General features: G+C 33.5%; 1 protein-coding gene across 8 annotated transcripts in view; it reads right to left on the bottom strand.

Annotated features, from left to right (window-relative positions):
• SUPT20H (SPT20 homolog, SAGA complex component) overlaps positions 1–23,737 on the bottom strand; it is a 36,812-nt gene that overhangs the window by 1,024 nt on the left and 12,051 nt on the right. For 2 of the 8 annotated variants that reach the window (XM_016215765.2, XM_016215766.2), the window contains exons 8-25: positions 21,714–21,830; positions 21,544–21,597; positions 19,153–19,292; positions 17,310–17,466; positions 17,159–17,215; positions 15,440–15,511; positions 13,918–14,069; positions 12,773–12,799; positions 12,200–12,232; positions 11,284–11,401; positions 10,643–10,745; positions 10,359–10,517; positions 8,337–8,406; positions 7,668–7,822; positions 4,725–4,780; positions 2,703–2,828; positions 1,672–1,777; positions 209–312 (exon numbers count right to left, since the gene is read on the bottom strand). In XM_016215765.2, the coding sequence (XP_016071251.2) occupies positions 209–312; positions 1,672–1,777; positions 2,703–2,828; positions 4,725–4,780; positions 7,668–7,822; positions 8,337–8,406; positions 10,359–10,517; positions 10,643–10,745; positions 11,284–11,401; positions 12,200–12,232; positions 12,773–12,799; positions 13,918–14,069; positions 15,440–15,511; positions 17,159–17,215; positions 17,310–17,466; positions 19,153–19,292; positions 21,544–21,597; positions 21,714–21,830 (1,806 nt within the window). The other 6 variants (XM_016215767.2, XM_087814385.1, XM_016215769.2 and 3 more) reach the window with 4 other exon arrangements.

The raw sequence follows: 23,737 nt of genomic DNA, 5'->3' as shown, positions 1-23,737 counted from the left end.
TTTAAATTAAGAAAAGTATGGTTTAAATGTACAAAGTATATTCAGTGCTCCAAGTTGACTGGCTAAAATAAAATATCAGACTTTTAAGTAAAATTTGCTAAGTTATTTACCTATTACTATATAGTCTTAAAAAACAGTAAAATAAAACTAAGGTACTTTTGGAGCAAAGTATCTTTAAAATGTAATCAGAGTGAAGTTGCTGGATTACTTGTATCTGTTGCTGCTGCTGTTGAAAGGCAGAGGAGAGCTGGAATCTCTGCTGAGGAAGGCTTTGCTCAGGTGTGTTCTCGGCAGAGCCAAGCTGAGACAACACTACAGAGAGGAGAAGGGGAAAGCAGGCCAGTCAAAAAGTTTGAAGGCTACCAGGGTTAGAAAAGGACAACACAGAAAATGAAATAGAAAAGTTATCAGTATGATTAATCTTAAGTATCAAATCACAGACATTTAAGAATAAATTTAGTCTCCTGTTAGTTGAGGGTACCACTGATTATAGAACTTTCTGGCATAAAAGGGAAGGCAGTGCACATGGGCTAAGCACTGTATCCCTTCTTTTATCTCAGTGGAATTTGAAAACAGTGCTATTTTGTTGAGAAGACTTTCTTGCAAAATGTAAAATACAGTACATGATTTTAAAATATAACCAATGAAATATAAAAGGGGGCAGGAGAAATCCAAGCTACCATAATGACATAACTGGTAGACAAGTGCTTTTAAGAAAGATGTTGCAGTGAATATCAGACTAAGCTAGTAGCAACAGAGATGGTGAACTGAGACTGCATTATTCCTTTCTGAGCTAAGTGGGACCACAATAATCAGTTCAACCCTCTCACTGGACAAAGAAATTTCAGGCATAGATGGTTTGAGTGACTCATCACTCAAGTAATTAGTGGCAGGTAGGTCTGGAGCATGGACGATTTTTCAGCCTAGAGTTCTTTCCACTAAATTACACTACCAATACTTTAGAAAATATACACCTTGTGTGGTAAAAATTTATAATAAATTTCCATTCGAAAATTCACTAGCTCTAAATTAGAACTACATGTAAGGCTTTGACATTCTAAATTCAGACACTGGGAGTTAGTTGTATAGAATTCTAAAGGTACCACAGTAGGTCCAATGATAATTCTAAGTGCTGACATGCTCACTCATTCAATCCTCAAACTGTAATTACTGTCTTCAATTAACAAGATAATCTCCATTAGAGGTAAATCTTTGGTTCAACATTTACTGTTAGAAGTGGTAAGCAATCAATTTTTTTTACTAATGAAAAAAGTGGCTTATAGAAGTTATGTTATTGACATTAAATCTTAATTCATGCAAGTATAAACTACCAGAAAGAGACGATTATGCAACATATAAATGCCCAGAAAAACTGAAGAGTTAACAACTTTGGTAGCTTCCTAGTATGTTGGATAACTATATAAAATTTTGCCAACAAATTATTACATGAGAAAACAACTGCTGTTAATATGTAGATGAAAGTACTTTTAATTAACTGTCATTGGAAAAAAATCTCAGGGCTATCAATAAATTCATTTAATAGTTCACACATTAAATATAACTATACTTTTTCCTAGTTAATGCTTTCAAGAAAAGGAAAAATAATTTAAAAGGTGAGATTTCAACTAAACACTTAGTAAACTAAATATACGAAGTCATGAAGATACCAACCAGCTGCCTGTGACTGCATAAAACTTCCTACTCCAGCAAGATTAATAACAGCAGCATGCTGAGCAGATAAGGCCTGTTCTTGACTGGTTGAGCTTTGTTCAGAACCCTGAAGAAAAAAAATCATACATGACTTGTATAAAAAAAAAAAAAGTCTGTGTTGGTAAAAAGAAATTAGTATTTTTCCTATATGTGAAAAAAATACCAATACTAGATTTGGTCTTGTAAAAAGAGTAACAAGGAAAAGACTTCAAAGGTATTTAAATTAGCAAGAACACATTTATTGTATTTTGAAAGGAAAAGAAAACCCAATTTTCCAGAACTGATTCTGTACTGGTTTACTGTTGGATGCTCTATTAATAATTCATAAGACTTCTCTATAAAGCTTCATCAAAACTATCTTTTAAAGTTTAAAACATCGTATTGAAATTTCCAGCGAGCACAGTAAGTCCAGAAAAGGAAATAAGACGGTTATACAGATTTTTTAGTTTCCCAAATGATTCCAAAGTATAGCAAAGGTTCAAAAAAGCCCTGTAGAGTTCCTTCTAGGTTAAATTTACTATAACTCTTACTCAATTTCATTCTGTTTGACATTATAGAAGTATTCGTTTTTGTCTATCTTCCCTTTACCCTAAGCTTCATAATAGGAACATCTCAATTCTAAGAGACAAAATACTGTAAGCAGAAGAATGCTAACTGGGTAGAAAATACAAGCCTATGGGGCAAAAAGACCTGGGTTTGAATCCCTGCTCTGCCACTCACTTGGCTGTGAGCAAGTAACTCATCTGAATTTCTTTCATACCACGAAGATGGTGTGAAATAATTAAAAAGGTGAGATTCCAACTAGATGTATTCAGTATGGTGGTGTGAGAATTAGAATAACTGACAGCTTCTGATGTTAATAAAGAAAAATAGTATAGGAAATGTTAGTTGAAACACTAAATAAATAAATGCACTTGAAAAGTGCTCAGCATATACAAAATAAGTTACAATTCTATAATACAAAGCATATGGTAGGCTAGAAAAGCACATACCTGCTCCCCTGGCTGTTGACTAGAAGTTGTGGGTTGAGGTTGGGGTGTAAACTGAGAGAGCTGCTGCTGCTGCTGCTGCTGCTGCTGCTGCTGCAATGTGTTGAAAATTAGTGAACCACCTGGAAGCTATTAAGAATTTAAACAAGACTTAATTAGTAAATTTCACACTTAAATTTCTTTATTCCACAAGTATTTTCACTATGTGTCAGGCATTTTTCTAGGGATTGAGGAACAGGTAAACAAAAATAACAAAACAAGATCCCTACCCATAAAAAAAAAAAAAAAAGATTTAAAAACAATTTTTAAGTGTTATTACTAAGGGCTCTCAAGTATGTTAATGCTATCAAACATAAGTCATTCTGCTTCAAGTTAGTGACATATCCAAATATACACACTGCTTTTATTTAACTCTTTTTTATACCTCAATACAAAACAGCATTAAATGGATTAGAAAGTACAAACAAGAAGCTATTGAAAATCAGAGATATACATTAAAACCCATCTCTCAAAATTTGTTTTAGCTTTGCAAATCCGAGGACTGCATGGATGCTTATATAACATAGTGAGAAATTCCAAAGCTGAAAAGAAAGTGCATTAGATGTCCATATTTAGTTTGGAGACATCATTTACTCTGTCACTCAGAATCTAAATTCAAATTTTTTTAAAAAAGTTTTTTTAAAGAGGCATTCAGAAAAATCCATGTTAAAAATTAAAACTAGGCATTCCAAATGAATTAGGAAGCAAATGGTTTTTCTATTTTATTCTATAGGGGTTTACGTTATAAGCATTTTGAAGTCCTTAAGACAAAGTCCAAATAAATACCAAAGACAGATTTCTCAGGTCTGTATATAAAAAATAACAAATAAAAAAGGTGTCCCTTGGGTCAAAATCTCTACAACCAGCACTGCTTATTGTTAAGTAAATTTGGGCATAGTACAGGTCAAATTTTCCTTCCTCAATCAGTTAACAAATATAGCAAAATATAATTAATGTACATGTTGGCTTTGTCTTTATTTCTTCTTATTGTTCTATTAAGGAATTCCATTCTTATCACTGAGACTAATCCCTGACAGAACTTCCAACTGCAATATGCAGGAAAGTTGAATAAAACAGTGTGATCTGTGGTTTATTCACATTACAAGTAAATTGTTCTGCAATTACAGTCTGTAAATAGTGACAATGTTTGCATCTTGGATAAGAAATAAGTTTTTAAGTTTTGGCTCTAAACACATTTCCTGATTTGTTATTTCTGAATACCAGGTTGGGTTGATCTATTACTGTTATTTCCCAATGATGCACAGCTCTGCCATTTTGTGTCTCCAGATCTTTATATTCTTGTCTACCCTTTCTAAATTCTCTGTAGATAATTGTACCCACTTTTCAACCTAGGTTAATACTAGAGTCCAACCCTTATAAAGGACCTAGAGTGTAACACCCCAAATATTATAAGTTCACATTCAATGTGTACTAATTCTCCACCTTTGGTCTCTCTTTATATGTTGCCTATGTCGACATATAACATGTATAAGAAAAGCCTCATCATTAGACACAAACTGTAATCTAACAAACATTTACCAAATGACTATTAGGTGCCTGGCACTGTGCTAAGAAATCATTCTCCTCAGGAAAATAACACAGAGCTATTTTAAAAATCTCTATTCAAGCACAAAATCTGTTGTAAGCAAACAGTACTACATATATGCATGCACAAAATATACGTTGAGAAAGGATTTTCTAAGTACTACTGCTATTGTAGGCAACTGTTCTTGGTAGTTGTCAATTGTCTGCATTGAAACATCTAGTTCTTGATTGTTGAAAGAGATCAATGAAAGTGCATCATGTAAGATACCCATTCTTTCTTCCTACCCTGTCAACCATGCAAACAAAGGTAGCAATTATAACCTTATCCTCAGAAGATTCTGAACCACCTCAAAATTTCAAATGCTGATATATACAGGTATACATTGTTAAAAAAAAATCAAAGTATGAAAACTTTAATCAAGAGCAGTGTTTCAGGTTTACCTGAAGTAGATTCAAGGGCCTGAGACTTGAAGTATTTTTTAAACCAAATGGAACACCTGTTAATACAATTCATGGTTATAACACGGAATTAAAACTATTACACATGAAATATTTTACACTTTAGTATCTATAAATATAGCATTTTAAGTACTTTCTGCATAGATGTGCTTTATTTTCTGTACTTTTAAAATATCTTAAAAACAATATCCACCAATATTGAGATATGGAGCAGTACATGTACATTTTATTCTATATTTCAGAAACTGAGACTTCATCACTATTTTGACTGTTAACTTGAGAAGGTAATCTAGAAGTATGCAGAGACCATGAATATAATTAAACTATCAGTTATGCAAACACATTTCAGGTGTTGGCTTCTATTGACATTCCTCAGTGCTATACAGTACACGATAATCATAACAATCTTATCTCTGAGAACCAGTGTGCTCCTTACAATTATTTTAAAGTGCAAATGCTAATATTAATAATGCTAAAGAACACTGAATTTTGTATGTAGGATGAAACTGGAAGTCAGGAAACAATGCTGGTAATTTTGTGACAACAGAGAACACATCATAAATCTGGTGTTGGCAAACTTTTTCAGTAGGCTTTGTTGGCCACCTATAGCCACTGTTTTATATTCTTCCTCCTCATTTTTCTTTTTTACATTTTAAACACATCTTTAAAAATGTAAAATCATTTTTAGCTAATCACTGTAGATTATAGTTTGCTGACCCCAGTTTATTTTTCTCATTAACAATATACCAATTTGAACACTAATTTAAAATGTATCTAGTTCTAAGCAACTAATTGTATTTTAAAAAGGTCAGAGGCAGGCCCTGGCAGGGTGGCTCATTCGGTTGGAGCATCATTCTGTATACCTAAATGTTGCAGGTTTGATTCCTGGTTAGGGTGCGTAAGGGAGGCAACAGATGGATGTTTCTCTCTCACACAGATGTTTCTCTTTCTCTCTCCACTCCTCTCTCTCTAAAATCAATAAAAATATATCCTCTGGTTAAGGATTACAATAAATCAAACAAACAAATAATAAAAAGGTAAGAGACATAAAATTTTTGTATAAAAAACTTAAAAAGCATAATCAGATGAAAATATAACAATACTGACTTTCAGGAATTCTCATAAAAAGAATTGACAAAACTCCCTTTAAAGGTAAATGACATCTGTATAAATGCTTACAGCTTAATGAAGGCACTTTCATATTACTTTGTTTATTTCTCTTAAATACCTACTAAAGTTAGATATCTTTACTCCCATTTTACAGCAAATGAAACTGAGGCTAAGGAAGAAAAACTGACTTCTTTCAGGCCCTACAGCCTCGGAAGGCACATGTAACTGGTAGACTTACATGTAAATACGAACATTCTAAATTTAATATCTGATTTAATTTCCCGTGTTTCCACCGCTACAGCACATTTATGTATATTAAAATAAGAACATCAGCCAAAATTAGGGAATTACAGCAATATGTTAACATGCTTATATGATATTCTTTGGGCTCTCTTTCTCTTAAGTCAGCGATTTTCAACTGGTGTGCCACCAGAACTTTTAAAACATGCAACGGGAAGACCTCTTCTCCCTTAGATTGTCAAATTAAAAAATGACCACAGCCAACAGAACAGTAGCTGTCTGGTGTGACTGCCCTGTCTTGAACCATAAATATATAGGTCATATATTAGAGCTGCATCATAAGGTTATATCTGATTGGTTAATTCTTGGTACCAGAAATCCTTATATACAAGTATAGACACCTGAATTTTTTTATTCCTCACCCAAGAATATGTTTTTTATTGACTTTGGAGAGAGAGAGGAAGAGGGAGAGGTAGGGCAAAATATCAGTTGGTTGCCTCCTATACATGACAACCAGAAATCAAACCCACAACTTTTAGATGTATGGGACAATGCTCCAACCAACTGAGCCACCCGGCCAAGGCTAGACACTTGACTTTTTAAAAGTCACTTTGGAGCAAATAGGGTAGGTAATTACTATTATTTTTTTGTAAATCAATCAAAATTATACCTATTTTTTTGTCAGATCAGCAAAAAATATACTTTTGGTGTGCCACAGAACTTTAGTAATTAGTTTATGTGTGACATGACATAAAAAGGTTGAAAATAGCCATCTTAAGTCATATGAAGTTTTTGATTAATTTTCTTACTATGTCAAGTTTGTTTTTCCTATTAAACTTTTTCTCAGCAGTAGGAAACTGGATTGTGCCAAGAAATTACAATACATTCTCTTAAAGAGCATTAAAAAATAGCACAAACTGTTAAAACTGTTTTCCAGTATATGTAATAACAGTTACTACTACAATAAAACTACTACTAATAATGACAGCAAATATTTTTGAATGCTTAGGTCTAAGGCACAATTTAAGCACTTCATCTGTATATACTCATTTAATGCTCACAATTATGAGGTAATAAGGTATTATTATTATCGCCATTTTATTTATAAGAAAAGTGAGGCACAAAGGTAACTTTTCCATGACTACACAGCACGTTACACAATTCAAACTCAAGCAGTCTGGCTCCAGAACCTGGGCTTTTAACTCCCGTGCTATGTTGCATTTCTTGCACAATGTATGTTTTCAAGATACATTTCTTTCACCTGGAATAAGACTACACTGACAACAATAAGACTATCAATGTTAACTTTATTATAATATTTAGAAGGCAGAGATATAATTTGCAGAGACTTACAAACTTATCAAGTTCCTTCACAAAAGTTGAATGCTAGATGGGTTTTAATTCAAATATCAGAACTTTAAAGGTTTTCAACATAAAAGCCTTTCATTTAAAAAGAGCCTTTATGGCATGATACTACACAAAATAAGGAAGTTAAAAATAATAGCATTAAAATGACATTTTTACATTAGCATGTACTTTAACTTTTTTAGAGATTATTATACCCAATATTCTTACCTGCTTGAGAAGCTGCCTGCATTGTACCGGGCAATGCATTTGGTAGCAGACCTCCTGAGGGGAGAAGGCCACTCAGGTTTATTCCCGCAGGAGTTATGGCACCAGTGTTACAGCCCAGCATAGGGTTTGAACCACTCATCAAAGCCTGAGCTCCACTGCAGGAGAATAAGACAAAGCATTACTCTTGCACTCTAAAAGGAAAAACCAGACATATAATTCCTTAGATTAAAAACAAAACAAAACAAAACAAAAGCACTATTGAACAAACACAATTAGATAATTGTATCTTAAATATCAATTTCGAGGCTGTTTCATTTTTATTCTAGAAAGTGACAGCAAGGTTGGCCAAAATTAAGTACTGTATATTTATCAAGGTTAAAATATAATTTGAAAGAGTAAAGCACTGATCTAGGGATTAAAAGATGGTAACAGAAGATGAACAGAAAAATCTAAGCTACTGTCAAATATGTAGTAGTATTGTTTTAGTGCATATAACAGATGTATTACCTAAAATTAAAACATACTTGAATGAGACACCCTCTATCCATATCTAAAGTATTTTCTTTCAGTTTCAGTAATATGCAATTTATTCTTAATTTCACAAATGAGAATTCATTCAGGTTGATAAGAATATCTTTTTAAAAAATCAGGTGATCAATGAAAACTTACCAAACAGAGCCCACTACATTGATGAAGTTAAGTCCAGTAGAGTTTGCCATGACCTGGGTGGGTGTGGTTCCTGGAGTTATAGATGTTACCATGGTGGAAAGAGGAATGGTCGTTACAGGCATTGCCTGGCTCAGAGACCTTTGCTGCTGAGCAAACTGAGTTAACAAAGTGGGCTGAGGGGTGAAGCCTGAATCTTGGGGAGTAGGGGTGGCTGAAAGGGTAATAGGAGTTGAGCTCTGAGCATCAGGAGGGTGTGGGGTCGATGAAGGGGTTGGTGTAGGAGTAGATGGCTTAGGAGTTCCAGATCCTGCTCATTGAGAAAAATAAAAATTGCTAGTTTGTTATAAATGGCCAGTCTTTTTAAAAATAAGGTTAATGGAATCTTACTTAGCACTGACAATTTGTTCCAGTTTTTTTTTAAAGCAGTTAACTGCAAGTGTTAATTTCTACACATGATACACGAGTGTTGCTACACTCAATTACAATTAAGGATGCAGTATATCACCTAAAAATTCCATCAGATGTTATTATATTAACAGTAAAAATATACATTTGTATTCTATCACAATACCCATTTAAAGTTATTTTCCTATATGCTATCTTTGGCCTAAAAAGTTTAAAAGGAATTCAAATTAATTTTTTGTTATTTATGATTTCACTAATTTAAGATTTCACTTAAAAATACTGCTTATTTTCTAACAGTCTGAGATAAACTCTGAACATATTTAATAAATTACATATTGTTAACAGTCATATATTTGGCACCTAAATATACATGTTTAATTCCTAACGCATCAAGTTTATCCTAAAAAACAAATTTAAGAAATACAGTAATAAAACAAATATTTGATAGATAATACTGCATCTTTAACAGTAACTGTGTACTTCTGTTTAAATGTAGATGTATAGAAAATCTGTTGTGAATGAAGTATGCACAGTTTATCAACTTTTTAAGAAAACAAAACAAAAAAACCAAAAAAAAAACCAAAAACCAAAAGCTCTTGAGGTGTTTTCTTTTTTAGCTTTCATGTCCTGCAGAAAGAAAGGAAAGAAATGTGAATGTCCAGAAGCTGTCACTCAACCCTTACTTAAAGTAACAACTGTGTGCAGTAGATTAACATAATTCATACCCACAACATAAGAAGTGTGAATAAGACTTTCAGGAAATTTATGAATTTTTCTTTGTGCAAAACAAGAAGGCAGAAAAATTACACCTTTTGAGCTATCAAGATGAAGATGTTTATATCTAATGCGAAGACCACCCTATCACTGTGCAGTGTACTAAAACTTTTAGCACACTTTAATTACCTATAAAAAAAATCTAAAAAACTGGAATGCTTTTTTGCAAATTGGCACCAAAATATCTCAGATATTTATTAATCTGAATAAATTCTCCCAAAAGAATTCGTGTACAACTCTTAATGGTTAAAAAAAAAAAAGTATTCAGTACTAAAAATTACATTTTAGTATCTTCAGAACAATGCTTTAATGCTTTATGATCATCACCACATTTACGTAACTGACAACAATTTTTAAGAGTGTTGAGTGTTTTTGAAAAATTAGCTTTCAGTTTATTGTATCACCACCTTGGAAATAGTTGGCTTCTTACAAAGATACAAAGATAGGACTGACAATAACTCTTATGACTTTTTTTTCCATATCAGCAGCATAGTTTACGTAAAATATAAAATGATCCTAAGGTACACTGAAATAAAAAATATTTTGGAATCTTATCTCCACATCTAACTACCAGATTTTTAAAAAGGAGATGTATAGGTTGTACGTCTATAAGAAAGGTATACACGAAGTGCATACAGAAAAACAGAAAAACAAATACAATTACATTAAACACGTAATACATACAATCGACAAGAGATTTGCCTCAAGTTTCTCAAAACTTAAATATTTTGGGTACACGGTCCATTCAGACTTCAGTATTTCACTGGTCGAAAAAAGCTGTCCAAGAAACACTAATGCTAAAGCTTATGAAGAGTTAATGTAAGAATTTAAATCAGGACTCACTTTGTGATGAACTGGCAGGTGACAGGGCAGCTGGAGAAAGCATGCTAACTTGACTGAGATCCACAGATGACTTCCGAGAAAGACTTGGTGGCTTAGAAGCAGGAGGAGGAGTTGGAGATTTAAGAAAGCTGCTGGCCTGTTGTGGTGTAAAATAGTTACCTAGAATATAAAATGATTTCCTATATTTGAAAATTCTGTGAAAATCAAAATGTAAGTTTTAAAAACAAGTTATCATTGCATGATGTTTCTTACCCTAGATTACAGGAAACTAAGGAATATAATACCTGAGGAACTATTTCCTGAGCTTGAGGGAAATTTGATGGGTGGAGGTCGATGTTTTATTCCTTTTCCCAGTACTGAAGACTGAACCGACAGGGTCTCAGGCTGCTAAGGAACAAAGACATTAAGATTTGTTAAACTTAAAGTCAAATCAATATCTCATATATTAATACCACTCTAACTCCCAGAGGAAAAAACATTTTAAAACTGCAAAGTACTCTCAGTGGTTATAGGCTGACTATTAGAGATGTTACAGGAGAATATAATTTCAAGTAAGGAGATCCATGAATTAACTTACAGTACATAAACAATGAAGGAAAAATTTCCGAGTAAGAGGGTGGGGAGAAAGAGTTTGAGAGAGGGGTAGAGGAGTAAAATGGAGACAAGCTTCATCCTCAACAGTTGAAGACAGGTGATTTATATACACAGGTGTTAATTATACTTTTTGCTCTACCGTTGTGTATATTTGAAAATTTCCATTATAAAGAGTTACATAAAAAAATTAAGTTAAAAGCAAAATCAAAACTAAACAATACCTCTATCCCTCAAAAAATAGTCTTTAACATATCTCAGATTCCTTGAGAAACAATCTGGCACAAAAAACTAATAGCATAAATGTTTGGCACAAAAAAGTAAACAAACACACTTCTGTTTCTTTCCCTGGAGAAAGCTGACTCAAGCTGGCTGAGCCACTGGAGCTGTGCGACATCTTGACTGGACACTTAGCTTCATTCTGGACCAATTCCTGGTACTGATTAACTACCCTGAAATATTAGGGAAAAATAGGTAAGAATCAGTTAACTTTTTTTTTTAAATCCTCATCCAAGGGTATTTTTTCCATTGCTTTTCAGAGAAAGTGAAAGGAGGGGAGAGAGAAACATCGATGTGAGGGAGACACTGATTGGTTGCCTCCCACACGCACATGCGGGCTGGGGATTGAGCCTACAACTGAGGTACGCACCCTTGGCAGCAATCGAAACCAGGACCCTTCGGTCTGAGGGCCAATGTTCTAACCATTGAGCAAACTGGTTAGGGCTCAGTTAACTCTTTTAAACATAAATTTATTACATAAAAAATGAATAATAACTGTCAATTGAAAAGTTCCATCAAATTAACACAAAAATTAAAATCTGACAGTTTACCTTTTTGTTAAAAGTACACTCTTCTAATCTTTTCAATGACAAACTAATGCTCAAAATATTTTGCAGTTAAATTAACAATCTTAAGATAGACTTTCAGTATCTTATTTACAGAAAACACAGGGGTTATTTAACCAATAAGTAGACAAAATAATGACCACTTTCACTTAACATTCTGATTAAAGTGCTACCTAGAAAGCACCTTCCTTACCTACCATAGATTATGTCTACATTTCCTTTTTTAAAATAAAACTGTATTTTAAACATTATTGTTAGTTTCCTAATTATTTTTTAAAAAATCCTAGTAAAACCTATGGCATAATTAAAATCAAACTTTTGCTTCCTAATGAAGTACTCTCTATCCTCTAAGAGGGAAGTTTTCATATTCATCCAGATCAAAAATAAAGATGCTAGTAATTTTACCTCTCAGCATCAGTCTTTGATCCAATAATGAACCTAAAATGTTTAAAAAAAAAAAAGAAAAGTATTAGATAAGAGAACTCCTGTTCTCTTAGGGAACACTGCGATTACTTTTGAAAGCTTCCATATTTTACTGACAGTGATTTTATAAATTAAAATCTACCAAGATATGAAAAAAATTAAAAATACACTTAAACTTGTGAAGCAGTGACAAAGTTTTGCATGCAATAAAATAATATTATTAATAATTTGGCTGGTTTAAGTTAAGGGAGATTTATTTTGCCACAACACTTAAGTATCAAAACAAAATCTGGGCTGAAAGTTACCAAGTGCTATACACCCTTGCAAAAGTGTCTGCCCTACAGCAAAATGCACTGAACTATGTGTGCAAGGCTTTCCTCTCACTTTAACCTTTGATTTTAGAAGTCAGTCTATGTAGCAGGAACATAGAATATATTTTAGACAAGGAAGAGTTTATTGCCAATTCAGATAAAATGTCTTTATCACATCTTTAAAGAGTTTGACATTTATGTGATTTCTTAACTAATTAAAATAGATTGTTTATTTTTTAATTACCAATTTGAATGATCATCTGTGGAGGAGCTGAAATACAAAATGTAAAAAAAGAAAAAACCTGGTTAATGCAGCTCAAACTTTAACTTCATAGTTATTAAGTCAAGTAATTTATGAAAGTGGAGAATAACTGAAAGATAATAAACCATGCAGCATTTTGCAGCAACACCCTGATGTAACGACAAAAAATTCAATTTTCTTCTTGTCAAACAAACCTTATCAGTTGGTTTTTTGAAGTAATTTTTAAAAATGAGAATATATGTTACTCTCTTGTGTTAGAGAAAAATTAATAAATTTATTTAAAATGACCAATGTATATCTTTAAGGGGATGATTTTTAAAAATATAGGTAATCAAAATACCGGATCTTTCCACTTAGTATACAACAATAGAAGCTGCTAATGTAAAAAATTAGCTGAGACTTCCTGTCTGCTACTGTTCCCTCCCACTGACTTTTACTTTGGTATCAGTGAGGTTACTCTTTAAAATCCACCTTTCGGCTGCATTTTCAATTAGTATTTTGTGTACATAAAAGCTTTATAAATGATTTAACATAGACCTGGTCCCTGCCTTTTTCTGCTGAGCTCCTCATTGTTTTTTCTTCTTTTCAAAATATCATCAACTTGATTAAAAAACAAAACTAATAAAAACAAAACTAAATATTGGTACCTTGTACTAAATGTATGCAGTTCATAAATTTAGGAAAATCAACTCTATATATTTCTAGAGCCAATAACTACATTAAGTACCAAGTCTGTGTTCTTAAATGCAGTGCCGAAATACCTAGCATTTTTAATAGCTATGACATTTACAGTAAACTTGCTTCTCATTTAAACAAAATATTGTCTGGAAACACTTCATACTCAGAGAGATTAAAGTCGTAAGTGGCAACACATAAATATACTAAGAGGGATATCACAGGCATATCCTTCAAAGCAAGTATAAAAATAATTATACCATAAGTTTAAAAAAATTATTGTTACTTTAAAGTAATTATTGGAAAACATGTTAACTACTATTTAGGTCCACTGCCAAATCTAACAAATGAATCCCCAAGGGGAAAGTTTTATTCATTTATAGTTTATCAGTAGTTGCTAAATAAATTCTGATGGTTGATTTTGTCAATTACATGTATTTAACAGAACTTACTGGGATGGCGACATCTGGCTGTCAGTTTCTTCATCTTCTTTACATGGCTGAATTTTACCATAGTAAAGTGGATCACCAAGTGACTGCAAAATGGTCAGCTTTGTTTTCTGATTACCAGCTTCACATTCAAATACATAATCATCTTTTATATCCTGAAAAAGACAGAACATCCCAGCATGAACAAAAAGGGGCTACCTGGCAGACCTGACAAACTCAATAACTGAAAGTAACAACATGGGATGTTCTGATTATAAAAACTCCTAACTGAGCATGTTATAATGGAAGTCACATCCTATTTATGACAGATTAATCTTTATGTTAAGCAAACCTTACCCATTGTTTTTGTGCATCTAGGATAACATACTTACAATATCAGAACGATCTCTTCTCCAGACCTCCAGAGATAAACACCCCAGTACCGGGATGAGACAATCCCAACATTCCTCTTTCACCTGCATACCTCTACAAACCATGTTATGTTCAGTGTTAACTATCCTGCAGCCATTATTATAAAAAAAAACATGTATCACTCCATTTTACTTTTTATCCAACCCTAGAGATTTCCCTGCTTTACCTTCTCCTGCCTCCCTAATTTACCACCAATGGATTTCATGTAACCTGACTTCTGTCTTCTCCTTTGATTAAAACATATAAAATAAACTATAAAACTGTTATTCCTTAAGTCATTTTCTCAATCTTTTGAGATTTTGCTTCTGGATCTGGCCTTCAGCTCTGGCTCAGATAAACTCTTTAAACCTTTCTTTAGGTTTAAAATTTCTTTCCTAGATACCAGGCAAACAAGCACAATCAGAATTAACAAAAATCAGATATAAATGACATACTAACATATCTGGCAATAGGACAACACATGGTACATAGGCCAATAAACCTATTTAAGACTGCTTGCCAGAATAAAGCCCAGGATTCTTTTTACATGCCACTTTGGGAATGACAGTTCCCCCGGGGAATTTAGTTAACAAAGTCTGAGTGAAATATGGCAGAATATCATATACTGAACACATGAAAGCAAATGTTAAATATTTAAAAAAATAAAACTTTCAAAGGCCGGTTATTTCTACTTTGTCAGTTTTCCTGCTATTGCACACACAAAACATCTTAACATTTCACTTCTAGATTCACTTTATTTAATAAATTATGCCTATTTCTCCCTTTATGAAGTTATTATTGCAAATAAGGAAATTTACACAGACTATTTCTCTTAAGAGACATACTTAAAATATTTTACTAGTTACTAATTTGAAGCAAAACAAATCAGAACTACCAATATGCAACCAAAGCAAAAGTAAAAATGCAGTTATGCATTAAAATTGCCTTTTAAACTGGAAGCCACACTTTATATAAAACGAAACTAAACAGTTGTTCCTTTTTTTAATTCAGTGAACTCCCAGAAAGTCCTTTAAAAAAAAAAAGATCACAAACTAAAGACAACTGTACTTCACATTTAATAAATTTAGATCCCAGATTAGAAACATTAGAAATGAAGACTGTAATGGTTACTTACATGGGCTGGCCAGACTGTTGGTTGTGAGTCATCAGATTTGATAGACTTTTCCACTTTAGCATATTTCTCCACCTAAGTAATCAAATCAAGAGACATAAGATATAATGGAATCGGGACTACTGCCAAAGAGAAGGATCTAAGTAACTTAACAATACAATATACTTTTTAGCACAAGAATTCCTGAATCACTAATATCACCAACTACTTATGCTTAAGTAGTTTAAAACTCTCCTGATATATTCAATTGAACCAAGTGATTTTCAAAATAAAACAAAATTAGAATCTTTTTGCCATTAAATAAACATAAGAAACACAGTGCCTTTTTAGACAGCACCTCTTCTTTTTATTTCATAAGTTGATATGACATTTGTTCTTTAGGAAAATCAGAATGTCAGAGAAATGACTAGGAAAAGGATCTTCTTTTCTTTTGGCTGAGTTTTTTATGACATAGGAGTTGTCACGTAACAGTTGATCAAATATGTGCAAACCTTTTCCAGTTTTTAGTCAGACTTGGGCCAAATATTTTGTAAATTTTATTTATTTCCTACTAGCCTGTGCAACTCAAATGCTCTCATCTTTCTGGTAACCATGATCTTAAGAGCAACTTAGACTCACTTGGGTACCTGGTAAAAATTTGGATTTCCAAGTCCCTACACTGGAGACCTGACTCAGTAAGAAGGTGTGAAGTGGAGCTTGAAATCTATATGTTTAACTGGTATCCTAGATGACTCTTTTGATTAAGTCAGATTGAGAAACTTTGTATTAGGGCTTTGTTACTCAAAGTGTGGTTTGTGGACCTCAGTGCCATGCAACCGAAGAGCTTGTCAGCACTGCCGCATCTCAGGCCTGAGACCAAGGTTGCTGAATTTGAATCTGCAAGCAACCCAGGTGATTAATATATACATTAAAGCTTGGTAAACACTGTTTTAGACATCCAGTTTGCCCTCAAAAGCTAAATTCCACCCTTTGGAATTCACACTAAATATCTCTTTCTCAGGCTGCATTCCTAGAGAAGTACATAAGTTATCAAAAGATAATGTGGCTTACTCTCTTGAGTTGTATATGCAGTCTACTTCTGATGATTTTGGCTTTGTGCTTTTCATAATTTTTTTTTTTTTAAATCACAGATAATAAGAATAGTACATGTGTTAGCCTGAAAAGGATGCAGAAGAGCAAACATCTGTTAAATGACTAACCAATTATAAAGAGTTGAGTAAATAATAAAAAGAAATGCAGGAGAAAGAAATAGAAAAATAAAAGAATTAGAGACCACTCATCATAAGATCCCTTCCCTATCTTTGATCATATATGTTAAGGATCAGCAAAGCACACCACCCAAGGTTCTTCATCTTGGCCACTGCTCCAATATTGTTAATTTTTAAATTTACCCAGTTTGAGGAAAAGAAGCATTACCAGAAAATTATGATAAAATATGAAAAAAAGTAGTATAATGCACATCATATAAAGTGTACCATCTTTTCCCACATTTCAAAATTCTTTGGTTATTATTCCTGCTCTAAACACAGACCTATATTAAGTAGTTACAGTCTTATTACACAAGTAAATGTGAAAGAATATAACTTCTAAAACTGAAGAGTTTATTTAAAAAACAATTCCTTTTGTTTTTCCAAAAGATTCTTTGTTTGCCCAAAGTATAATAAGCTACTATTAGTTACACTTAGGTACCTTACATGAAAATGAAATCATGAACTGACTTACATCCACTTCAGAAGGTATGGCCAAATTACAGGGACTCCGTTTCCACATATCTACACACTGAAAAGTAGAAAACAGCATAAATATACTGAAAATTAAAAATAAGGCAAGGCTTTTGGAATAATAAGCTTTGTTTAAAAAAATATATACTTACATTTCCTGCTTTAGAAATTTTGAGGTCATAATGCTGACCTGCTTTTCTTTCCTTTCTTTTTTGTATGAAATCAAGTAATTTTAGCTGAGGAGGAGGTGGACAGTGAGACAGATCCTGCTGTCGATTCAGAGACGACCTAGAATACCTCTTGAAATACCTGAAATATTAAGAGATTTGAAATAAACTAAGCTAATAAAAGAAATTCAGAGTAAGAACATGGGTTTAAATAAGTAAGCATTAAATATGTAATCTGTAGAATACCACCACTTGCCAACAATGTCCTAGGCACTGGTGAAATAAAAATGAACAAGACAAACGAAATTCAGGTATAAGCAGGTAAGATCATTTCAAACAGCAATAAGCAGTAGCAGAAAAAAACAGGCTACTGCAGTGACAGGGAGGGCAACATCAGGAAAGAGAAAAACTCAAGAAATGATATGTGACAGGAGACATGAATGACAAGAAGAAACCAGCTATGGAAAGCTCAGGGGATTAGTAAAGTAGAAAGAAGAATTTTAAAAGGTGCTGAGGTAGAAACAAACATTTTGTTTTAAAAACAGAAAAGGTAGGTGCACCAGGGTAACAGGAGATGAGGTCAGAGAACAAGGCCTTACAAATCAATGATAACACGTTTAGATTTAGTATGAAGAGTGCTGGAATGCTTTTAGAAAAATTTAAATAAGTGATGGCATGATCTGCTTTGATGTTTTTAAAATTACTCTGGTTTGCTTATGTGGTGAATAGACCATAAGGGAGCAGAGGTAGAGGCAGGAAGGCCAATCAGATAGAAATTTATTATAGAAGTTAAGATGAAGACGATTGTGTATTGGACTAAGGTACTGGCATTAGGCATGAAGAGATGTGGATAAGGATACAAGAATTTTTAGGGCTTCTGACAGATCCAATATGGCTTTATATCACTATTCCCAAAGATGTACCGTTTCATCAGAATTATATTATTTCTGTTTTAATTCTCACCAGAGGATATTTTTTTCATTGCTTTTCAGAGAAAGTAGAGGGGGGATAGAGAGGGAGGGGGGAGGGAGGGGGAAGGGGGGAGAGAGAGAGAATGGTTGCCTCCTACACCTGCCCCGACCAGGGTCCGGGATGGAACTTGCAACTGAGGTAATGCCCTTGGATGGAATCGAACCTGGGACCCTTCAGTCCACAGGCTGACGCTACAATCACTGAGCCAAACCTGGGTGGGGCAGAATATATTATTTCAGTAGTAAATCAAGGATTTAGAAAATGCATAGGTGTTTTAAGCACCTTCAGACTTGATGAAGATCTAAAATGGGTAAATTAAACAATCATGTAAAGAGAACTTAATGATGAGCCAACTATAACGGCAGTCCAAATTTATATGTATTCTTTTATTTTATTAAGTAGAAGAAATAAAACATTTAAAGACAAATTACCCTGTTATAAAAAGGCATTTAGTTATAATAAAACTTCCAAAAAAGTGGTATTTTCCTAAATCTCAAATTTTTTATTGTTTAAAATTTATATTAAAATTTAAACTGGTTACTGGGTATTAGGAAATAATAATAAATTATTCTTTCTGTTCATACTTGTCTTTATCTTTTTTGTGAGTACTCTAAACTTATAGAAAGTTGGTTCTGCAAAAGAATACAAAGTGCATCAATTCAATACAAAACAAAGTATTAAAAAATTTTAATACATAAAGAAATACAAGGCAATTAAAAATCCTATCTAAAAAAACCCAATAAACTAAAAACAGAGCACTTACATACTTTGAGAGGGAAAAGGTACCTAAATAGTGAAATTTAGAGCTACCTGTTTAGGAACATCTTTTGGTTTATCTTTTCACAAAAGTAATTACCGTTTCATTGGGTGCGTGTTCATCTTTTGCTTGTTATAAAGCAATCTGTTTGCAGTGCATGTTACAGCTATAGAAGGATCAAGACACAGTGGTTCAGTTGTAGCTAGGATCAGTTGGCTCTCAAGCAAAAGTTTGTCTTCCTAAAATGTGTAAAAGCACATGTCAGCACCAAACTTAGGATTTTAAAATCAAACATATCACTTAATCTAGAAATATTCCTTGGAACTCTGCTAAGGACTACAGTAAAATATACTATTTCAAGTTCCAATTCAGTGGGTAAACTTTATAAACTTGACAGCATAATGAAATTTCTAATGGAAATTCAGTAATTAGAACAGTGTACAAAATAGCCAAACTGTAAGGATGCCTATTCCTTAATCCAATAAATATCTACTGAGCACCTACTACGTATTAGGCATTGTTCTAGGAGTTGGGGATAAAGTAGTGAACAAAACAGATAAAATCCTCTTTTACGAAGCTTATAGGATGATCAAGATGGATCACATAATTTTCAGTAACTAGGAGATATGGTCACATTCTATACTCAGCTTCATTTTATTATAATAAAAATGACTACACTATTACTGCATAAACCCTAGATACACAATTCCAAAGAGTATACAGGCTTTTTATTGGCATCATGTAACTTACTTTACTGAATCTTATTTTTTTCGCTTAATCTCTGAAATGTTTTAATAGCTGCAACCAAATGTTTAAGAATCAAATGAGTTAGTTAATATTGTAGAGTAAAAACTTTTGCAATTAAAAAAACATTGCTTCTTTCAATAGTTCCATTCAACTTTTTATTATGAAAGTTTTCAAAAATACACAAAAGCAGAAGTGTAATGAGAATCATGTACCAACACCCTATTTCATTTAACTACTTGCCCCTCTAGCTTTTTGTTTTGTTTTGTTTTGTTTGTTTGCTGGAGTAATTTAAAATATATCTCTGACATTGTATTATTTCACTTGAAAATAATTCAGCGTGCACTGCTAACTGGTGAGGACTTCTAATATCCAGTCTATAAATTTCCGACTATATCAAGAGTATATTTTTGGTTGGTTTGCTTGAATGTGAACTCGAATAAGACCTACACATTGTATTTGGTTTTTCTCTCTCTTGTCACCTTTCTTTTCTTCTGTAATGATAATCCTTTTTCTTTCCTCATGCAGTTATTTGTTGAATTTGACCACTTGCTTCATGGTATCATTTTTAACTGAATCTGGCTGGCTGCTTCCTCATCTTGTCATTTTTTTTTTTTTTTTTAATTCCCTGAATTTTCTGTAACTGTTAGATGTAGAGGAATGATTTAATTCAGGTTCTTTATTTTTAAAAGAGTTTACTGTTACCTTTTCATGCATCACACCAGGATGTACACAATGATCATCCCACTTTTAGACCAGTGGGTTTAGTCAGATCCCTGCATTATAAAAATTTCCATGAATCCATAATCTAATAGTTTTTCAAATCTAAAAATTTCAGCTGTCTGAAATTCATTAATTCGTTAAGATTTCCAAGTGACAATATTTTCAAGTCTATCATTTCTTTTGTACCTATTAGCTGAAATTTTTCTAAAAAAAAATTTCCTTTACTTACTATTGGGCTATCTAATGTATAGTTCATACAGAAAAGCAGAATAAATACTATAGTCTGTCACTTTATTTTTCAATTCTCAGAGTAAGAAACTGATGTCCTAACAACATCCAATGGTGACCAATGAGTTTGTTTTTGAATATCCTTTTAATAGCTTTTAACTTTCTTTTAAACAAAAAAATTATAGCTCCAAATTAGAATACAACACTTGTCACTGATAAACTGAATCTTACTTTATAATAATATTCTCACAGATTAAATAATTCTAATTACTGATATTGTCTTTGGTTTAGTAACTATTTCTCTCTATAGCATCAGAGAAATAAGTGAACACTCCTATGAGTGGACACCTCACATATATTAAGATAGCACTGGAGGGGTAAACTGGCTATTCTCAGGAGTAAGAGAGGTTCCTCCACTATGAATGGTAAAGAAAGCATAGGCCTGCTTTAAAATCCTAGATGATAGGAAATCAGTATCTATTTGTATCCATGGTACAAGCAAAACATCTTTCTTTTCTTTGAGAGGGGTTTAAAAAACTAAGTTTCACATTGGGCAGATCAGGTCAACCTAACCCTATTTTGCTATGTCCTAAAGCAAATGCGACTGAACTGTTTTAGTTCCTTGAGGGGTTACTGCATATACAGAGACCCTTAACTTCTAAAGCTCATGAAGAAATCCCAAATGTTACACACGAATAAAATTATGAGCAGAAAGTATCTTTAGCTTAACTTAATGATAAGTGTTGTTTCATCCTGTATTTTGCCTGTCTGGGATTAAAAAACAACACAACTAACCTGGGTCCACTTATGGTTATCACTTGTTATTGAATGTACATCACAGATTAAAGTCTAGAAGAAATCAAAAATTTAAGAACACATTAATGCATAGGCATATAAACATATGAAGACATTTAATAAATAAACTTCAAATAAAATCTAAATAATGCTTCTTAAACATCCCTTACCTGCATTGTTGGACGTAAGAGAATGTGCTTACTTTGGTAACCTGGAGATTTCATATTATTGGACTGCCTGTAGTCACGTATTTCTGCTATGACACATCCACAATGAAAAATATTAACCTGTTTTAAGTGAAAATACTTAAGTATCATTTTTTGAAAGCCTAAATAAGTGGGTTTATATTGAATGTTTCAGGTTCTTTACACTCTTCATGGAATGTTTCTGGTTACTCAAATACTCTTAAACTGATTTCCTTTGTGGATTTACCACTACATACATACACCCTTTAAAAGGAACTATTTCCTGTTCATCACTCTGACCCAAGAAGCAGTTTAAAACGGTTTCTAGTTATATACTGACATTTAGCATTTGTATTTTGTGTTACAGATCACTGGAATTGCTGTTTTTCATTGGCTCAGTTATACTTGGCTAATTTTGTCAGTTATTGTCAATCAACCCTGTCAGAGTTTCAGCTTATAGATACAACTGCTATTATCTGCCTGCTAGAATTTCTACAAGACAGTCTTTATTAATAAAAAAAGCTAACTATAAATTAAAATAATCTTCTGTTAAAAATACTGTTTTCTAGCCCTTTTTCTAAGTCCAAAGGTAAGAACCTTTATGGCTTAAGACTTCCTAATTTTCACTTGCCAGTCACTCATAGTATTGTTTTTTTTCACCCATTCAGAATTTTAAATGGGTACAGTGACCAGGCTATCAGTCATCATGTTCATGCTATTTAACAAGTATTTATTGAGTTACTACAATATGAATTATGCACCGGGCACTATCCAAAAAACTTCACAGACACAGTGGTGAGACAACACTTGTTCTCAGTGTGGGAAGACAGGTAATAAACATGCAAATAAAATAATTTTAAATAGTGATGAAAGGAAATAAAACAAGAAGGGGCTAATTTAGATTGTGTGCTGTTATATAAACACCTCTCTGAGGAAGTGATGTTTCAGCTAAGACCTGAATCACAACAGAGCTAGACATTTGGAATAGATCACTCCAGGTAGAAAGAATAGTAGATGAATAAGCTTGACGTGTTTTAGTTTGGAAAGAAGGCATAAATGGCTGGAGTGTAACGAGTGGGGATGAGAATCAGAAGATGAAGACAAACAGGAAAGCAGGGGTTTTGTGCACTGAGAGGACACTAAAGAACTTTAAGCAGGGACCTCTTTTTGTTTTGTAAACTTAATCTGTGGAAGAGTTTATTTCTGGGGTTCTAGAATGGAAGCAGGAAATCCAACAAAGTAATTACAGCAGGTCATGACCATATACTTAAAAAGATACAGCTGACATTTGCTCATGGACTGAGTGTTAAAGGTAAAAGTAGGGTCATCCTTTATATTCAAGACTGGCAACAGACTGGTTTGGGAGATAAAACAAAAAGTTCCCTTGGGAGATTCAAGATGGCAGCAGGCTGAGTGGAAGCTACACTGACACTCTCCTGGGACCAAACTGGAATTATAACTAAAATATAGAAAAACCATCCTGAATAATCAACTGCAGCTGAAGATGAGCTGGAAAGCACCCTCATAACCAAGGAGGAAAAATGGAGACCACATAGAGACCAGTATGAAGTATGCAGTTGCAAGAGGGCTGGCAAGGCTCCAACAGGCAGCAGCTGAAGGTCCAGAAGGATTTCTCAGCTGTAGAGGTTCCCACTGAGGACTCTGGGGCCTAAACCCCAGGCTAGGCTTCCCAGGCAAGAGCACCAGAAGCAAGAAAGGTGCCCACATAACATCTGGCTGTGAAAAGCAGTAGGGTTTCTGTCTGCCAGGGAGAGAGGAATGGAAATGCAGGAACACTCTTAAAGGGCTAACGCACAAAGTTTCATGTGTAGCCACTCACCTTGGGCTCCAGCAGAGGGAGGGCACAGTGCACTAGAGCTGTGTGAGGAGAATCTAGGGTTGTGGACTCCGGAGATTGAGATCAGAAGGCACCAGTCTGGATTCCTGTGCCAAGTCATTCCCTCATACTGCAGAGGACATCTTTCTCAGGCAGACAATTGGCTGCTTTT

This window comes from Miniopterus natalensis, chromosome 2 (genome assembly GCF_054644295.1).
Source record: "Miniopterus natalensis isolate mMinNat1 chromosome 2, mMinNat1.hap1, whole genome shotgun sequence".
Lineage (NCBI taxonomy): Eukaryota > Metazoa > Chordata > Mammalia > Chiroptera > Miniopteridae > Miniopterus > Miniopterus natalensis.
Note: the sequence above shows the minus strand (reverse complement) of the source record. Positions and strands in the feature narration are given on the sequence as shown.